The following is a 6,669-nucleotide window of genomic DNA, read 5'->3' as shown; positions in this document are numbered from 1 at the left end:
GAAGGAAGGAAGGAAGGAAGGAAGGAAGGAAGGAAGGAAGGAAGGAAAGAAGGAAGGAAGGGAGGGAGGGAGGGAGGGATGGAGGGAGGGAATTATGAAGTGCTTACTCTGTGCCAGGAACTGTGCTAAGTATATCACATATATTATCTCATTTAAACTTCATAACAACCCTATGAGATAGATGCCATTATAATCATTATTACCATTTTATAGTTGAAGATACTAAGGCAGGCCTGGGTTAAGTGACTTCAGATTTGTGACCCATCTAATTAACTATAGTATAGAAAGCAGTCACCTTTCTTTCTTCCTAAATCTTCATGCTACACCCTCTCTGCAGCATAGCCTGAGAATGCAGGTTTTCTCTGGTACTCTTCACATTCTCAGTGCTGACCAAGCTAATCACCACTAGCCAGGGTTTTATCTCTGACCATGGTGCTGAAACAAATTACCTGGCTTGTTAAAATTCCAAAAATGCAGTACAACTTGTACTTTCCTATATAAAAAGAATTGTGCTAAGTGCTTAAAAAAAAATACTTAAAAATAAAAAGATCAATGAATGAAATATATTCTTTGCCTTCAAGGAGCTTACAATCTGACTGGAGAGATAAGACAGACATACAAATAAATAATCAGAGTACGCAATGAACCACCTGTGATTTTTTAAAAAGTGTTTCTTCAAGGGAGAAGAAATAATTTCTTGTTTGGAAAGATCTGGATGAAGGAAGAGTAGAGCTGAGTGGGACATAAATAAGTGTAAATGGGGGTGGCAGTAAGAGAAGTTTCCAGATGGAGAAGGAAGGAAGAAATACATGAGACCATGAAATGACAGGAAGAGTTCAGAAAAATGGTGAATAATTAGTTTTACCTTCAGTACAAAGTATGTCTAGAAATAATTATAATAGGCCTGCAAGAGGGTGGTTGGAGGCAGATTATAGTGGGTTTTGAATGTCCTATTCAGTGGTCTAGACCTTACTTGCTGCATATTGGAGAGCCATTAACAGTCTTTGAGCAGAGAATAACATGATTTGACCTACACATTATTCTGGTTTGGAAAGAGCTGGATGAAGGAAGAGTAGAGCTGAGTGGGAGATAAATAAGTGGAAATGGGGGTGGCAGTAAAATAAATTTTCAGATGGAGGAGGAATATTATCATATGATGAGAGGCAACACTCATAATGGCTACTGATTTGACCGTGGAACCAGAAAGATCTGACTTCAAGTTCCTCTTTGATATAGATTGACTGTGTTGATACCATAGGTGTTAAAAGTTGTTATTTAACTACTTAATGCTCTAGATAGGGTTGTTGAACTCAAATAGAAATGGGCACCTCTAAACCATGTATAAAGATCTGTACATGTTGACTTAGAAAACTACATATTGACATTATCTATGTTTGATTGTATTTTTATCTCCTTTGTTAAGTATTTCTGTAATCTGCTTTGGGCTGCATATAGTAATGCTGTGGGTCATATGGGGCCTCTGGGCTGTGTATTTGACAACTCTGAGACTAAAAACTGCAGAGGAGGTACCCACCTGTCTTGGTAGTGGGAATTTTCTCTTCTGGGAGTTCCCTAAATCAATAAAATCACATATCGAATCCCTATCCCTATTTCTATCAGAAAGACTATTGAAAAATCCCTAATTAGCTAAAGGCTATTATAATATTCCATACAGGATTTATTATACATTTGAACTTGGTTGGTAACCATAAAAAAGGAAAAGGAAGATCAATGTTTTTCTTTTCCTCTTCCCCTTCCTATCAACACTCTATTTTCCATAATGCCTCTCTTTTCAGCTAGGTGTTTGGAAGAAAGCAGACTACCATGTGAATAGTTATCTCTCAACCCTGGTAGAAGTATTTGGAATTTTTAAAAAGGTTACTTATTAATCAAATTCATCTTTCACTTGGTATTTTAGATTCCAGTAATAAAATGAAATGAAAGATTCATACAGCATAAGGAAAGATATTATGTGGTTGAGAAATGGCAATTGTATAGGTCCCCCACAACCCTATGTGGGGACCTGCCAAGGGTAGTCATATACCCAAATCCTTTACTTATTCTCCAAATTTGTTCTTTCCTATGCTTCTAAAATGATTGTTGTTGTTGTTATATACTCATTTTCCAGTCATGTCCAACTCTTCATGACCCCTTTTGGGTATTTCTTGGCAAAGATACTGGAGGGGTTTGCCATTTCCTTCTCTAGCTCATTTTACAGATGAGGAAACTGAGACAAACATGGTTAAGTGACTTGCTTAGGGTCATACAGCTAGTAAGTGTCTGAGACCAGATTTGATCTCAGGACTTCCTGACTCCAGTCCCAATCCTCTATTCACTGGGCCACCAAGCTGCCCTTAAATGACTTGATAGTGAAGCCACGGATCCTTTAAAATGGCTAAGTTTTTTTTTTTTAAATAAAGTCTCCTACAGAAGAAGGGACTTGGGGGCAGAAGAGAAGGGCAGTAGAGCTATTTATAAGCAGGCATCATTTGTAAATTGGGATGTGACTCTCTTTTCTTATATGTAGCTATCATTCTAAATATAGAGATATCTGTGAAGTAGTGAAATGAAAAGTGCAGTATTACTCAGGGAAAGCTTCCCAGACAACCAATAAAGTTCAGGCAGTCTAAGAGGGTTTGTGTTTTCCATTGCTTTTCCTTTCTTGAAAAGCATAATCAAAACAAAAGGATGGCTTCAGGGAAGATGCACTTAGTGAGCTGTGCCTCAGTTAAAACCAGCCTGAAATGAGAAGTTAAAAATAATTCCAGAGATCCAGGGATCTCTATCCACTAGCACTTTTGGAAACCCAGTTTCTCATTTTTTCCATACTGTCTCTGCAGAGGAGGCACCTCATTTGCTGGGGACTGTCTGGTTTTGGGGTTTTTTTTCCATATTTCAGGGATGCCTATGTGTGACCTGGGCTGTTTGTCTGTTCTCTATCACACTTTTTTTTTTTTTAAGCAAAGGGGTTAAGTAACTTGCTCAAGGTTACACGGCCAGTTATTTCTGGGTGTGGTGCTGAGTATTTGAGCCCGGATTTGATCCAGGTCATCCCGACACTGGAGCCCATGCTCTTACTCGCTGAGTCACCTGGCTGCCCCTAAGCAATCGGGGTTAAGTAGCTTGCTCAAGGTTACATGGCCAGTTATTTCTGGTTGTGGTGCTAAGTATCTGAGCCCGGATTTGATCCAGGTCATCCCGACACTGGAGCCGGTGCTCTTAACTTGCTGTGCTACCTGGCCTCCCCCTCTATCACTCTTGCTTGATGCACCGGCCCACTTTTATTCAGGCCCACATGGGATCAGAGTATCATAGACATAAAAGCAGTAAAGAATTATAGAGACCATGTAGTCCAGGTCTTGGGAATCTGTGACCTTGAGGCCACATGTGGCCCTCTAGGTCCTCAAGTGCAGCCCTTTGACTGAATCCAAACTTCACAGGGCTGCTCTTGAGGACCTAGAGGGTCACATGTGGCCTCAAAGCTGCAAGTTCACCATCCCAATATTCTTACTTTACAGAAGATGAAATTGAGGCTTGTTGAGGTTAGGTGACTTGCCCAAAGTCACACAGTTAAAAAGTGACCAAGGCAAGATTCAAACTCCATTGTTCTTTCTAGTTATGCCAGGAATTCTTTATCTGGAATATATATATAGGAATACATACACATATATATATGAATACATTTGCTTTTTTTTCATCTTGGTACATTTCAACATAATTTATTTCCTATATAATCCCTTGTGTTTTATTAATTATTTTGAAAAGTAATCCATAGGCTTTATCAGACTGTAGGGTGGGTCCACAACACAATAAAGGTCAACAACCTCTGATGTTCTGTGTTATTTTTCCCATGACCTTCCTGGTTTCTTTTACACTACTTCTTGTGTTCAGGTGATTGTATATCATATAATACAGTCTCCTTACATTCACTATGCACCTTGTTATTTCTTGAGGGGTTAAAAATAGAAAACCATACCTATCAATGACTAGAAATTGGCTCTCTGATTCTTAATCGGGTCTACTTTTAGAACTAATCATGTCAACTATTTTCCCAAGGTTTTATGTGATTGAACTTGAGCTCAATTAAGTTGGTACTGAGATATGGACCAATTACATTTTTTATTTTATTATTTTCCCCTCCATGGGTCTACAGTATTTTGGTATCTATTATAACATCATGCTTTTCAGCAAGGATTTCCTCATTATTGTTCGATAGATTTTCCACTTTAAATAACCTTTGACTTTTTTATGTTTGATTTTCAGGAAGCAAAGATTTGCTTTTAATCCTAGGTTTTCTTCTTTCCTTATAGGGTCAATGACTGTATCTTGCGGGTGAATGAGGTGGATGTCTCAGAAGTCTCCCATAGTAAAGCAGTGGAGGCCCTAAAGGAGGCGGGTTCGATAGTCCGACTGTATGTCCGTCGAAGGCGGCCTATTTTGGAGACAGTTGTAGAAATCAAACTTTTCAAAGGTCCTAAAGGTAATTATTGTTAAGTTCATATAAAACACTCTCCATCAAAACTAACACATAATATATAACAAAAATGCTGCCTTATAACTTGATATTTGAGGAGTATTCTACCCTTAACTTTTTTTTTAACAATGTAGATACATAGATTTTAAAGTACAGTACTGATCCCTCAAAATGACCAATTCTTGGACCTAACATCAGAATTCAAGGAGGTTGAGTAAAGACAAAATTTCTTGTAATTTTCTTTCTTCAGAAATTCTGTGTTAGAAGTTGGACTTGAATCTTTTGACTCCAAGGCTGAATCTCTATCTACTAAAAAAGATATTTATAAAAAATATACACCTACACACACAGACACACACAGAAGGGAAAAGGAGGGAGGGAGGGAGAGAGAGAGAGAGGGACAGAGAGAGAGAAAGATTTCAACTCAATGGATAACTTATTAAATATCTACCATATATAGTTTTATACTAAGACTTTAGGGTAAATAAAACATAATCCTTGCCCTAATGAAGCTTATACTTTCTCATTCAATTTGTGTCAGTTATACATTTCAATAAATCCTAGAGGATTCCCATGATCAGCTATATTTTTTAAGTTACCCAATTATAGTAGCTGTATTATGGAGCTGTGATCATATTAATGAACTGTAGGTATTCCCTCCTAGACAGTGAGTCAGTTATCAGTTATTGATTAAGAACTTAATATATGCAAGGCAATGTACCAAATGATTCACAATACAAAGTAAGGCAAAACACAAACCTGCCTTCAAGGAATGGTCATTCCAATGGGGAGGAGGACATGGGAATAACTAGATGCAATACAAGCCAGATGTAGAGTAGAAGAAAGTAATCGGAAGGAAGGAATACAATGTGGGTAGCTCTCTGTGTATTATTGTCCAGAGTGGTCCATCCAAAGCTCTGAGGACCTTCTTCCAGATTTCTTGATATTTTATGTATATTAATGAAAGACATGGCTTTCCATCACTAGCTCATGTGTGACTTCATCACAGCCTTTTCCAGTCATGCATCTTTCTGATTTTTGTCATTTACAGTAGATTGAGCTCTGGGCCTAGAACAAGAAAGAGAGTTCAAGTTCAACCCCAGCTGTGTTACTCCAGACCAGTCACTTAAATTCTGGTTGCCTCAATTTCCTGTAGAATGGGGATAAAAATAGCATCTACCTCCCAGGGCTATTGTGAGGACCAATAACTGTAAAGCACTTAACACAAAACCTGGAATACTAAGCACTATATGAATATTTGTTATTGTTGTTGCTTACAGTGCCTCTACTGTGCTGTTTTTCTTTAGTAATATGTGACAGCCTACTCATACCTACCAGGCATCTTTCCTTTGCACTTTGGGGAACCTGCAGTCTTATCTTTGAAGACTGGGGTATCCCATAACTCCCAGCAATGTAATATAACTATGAGAAATTATTGTGGGGGGAGGCTAGGTGGCACAGAGAATAGAGCACTGGCTCTGGAGTCAGGAGAACCTGAGTTCAAATCCGGCCTCAGGCACTGAACACTTACTAGCCGTTTGACCTTGGGCAAGTCACTTAACCCCAATTCCCCTCCAAAAAAAGAAATTATTGTTAAATATATGGACCTTTATTTCAGAGAGGTAGCTGTGGTCATAATAGTGACACTCTAAAATGTGCCAGAGTCAATCCTATCTGCTGTCCCAGTGCATTGTCCTTTGGAAGTATCTGTCCATGACACTTTCTTGTCATACATCTCAACATAATGATAAGCAACGTAACGATCCCTGGCATAATGCTAAAATCCATGAGTGATGTTCAGCCTTGCAGAGTGCCTCCCTCTGTGACCCACTCCAGATTCCTTATTATTATTTCAGTGGAATCATCCATTATTCTATCCGTATCTTCCTCATTCTGTGTCCCATTCCTTCTGTCTGGTAGCAGTGGTCCACCCTGTCCTTCTGTTGTATCACCTGGTTACATTTTAGGGGCCATCTGCTCTTTTTTCTAGCAAATGCTTGCTGAAATTCTAGCAGGGATTCAGAATATTGTCACAGGAGCAGAGATTTAGAACTGGAAAGGGAAATTGGAGGTCATCTAGTCCAAGCCCATCATTCACAAATGAGGACACTGAAGTCTAGAGAATTTAAATGAATTGCTTGAAGTTGTAGAGGCAGTTAGATGGTACCAAAGTGCATATAGCACTGGGCCTGAAG

At 38.8% G+C, this 6,669-nt stretch overlaps 1 protein-coding gene across 22 annotated transcripts in view; it reads left to right on the top strand.

Moving 5' to 3' along the window:
- The window catches only part of DLG2 (discs large MAGUK scaffold protein 2), a 2,470,643-nt gene that overhangs the window by 1,681,021 nt on the left and 782,953 nt on the right, over positions 1 to 6,669 (top strand). For all 22 annotated transcript variants that reach the window (XM_069070968.1, XM_069070969.1, XM_069070964.1 and 19 more), the window contains one exon: positions 4,311 to 4,480. In XM_069070968.1, coding sequence (XP_068927069.1) covers positions 4,311 to 4,480 — 170 coding nt within the window. The remainder of the gene's footprint in view (positions 1 to 4,310; positions 4,481 to 6,669) is intronic.

The sequence above is a fragment of the Petaurus breviceps genome, unplaced genomic scaffold (genome assembly GCF_028583685.1).
Source record: "Petaurus breviceps papuanus isolate PSGF00001 unplaced genomic scaffold, PetGlider_PUasm1.0 90823, whole genome shotgun sequence".
Taxonomy (NCBI): domain Eukaryota; kingdom Metazoa; phylum Chordata; class Mammalia; order Diprotodontia; family Petauridae; genus Petaurus; species Petaurus breviceps.
Note: the sequence above shows the minus strand (reverse complement) of the source record. Positions and strands in the feature narration are given on the sequence as shown.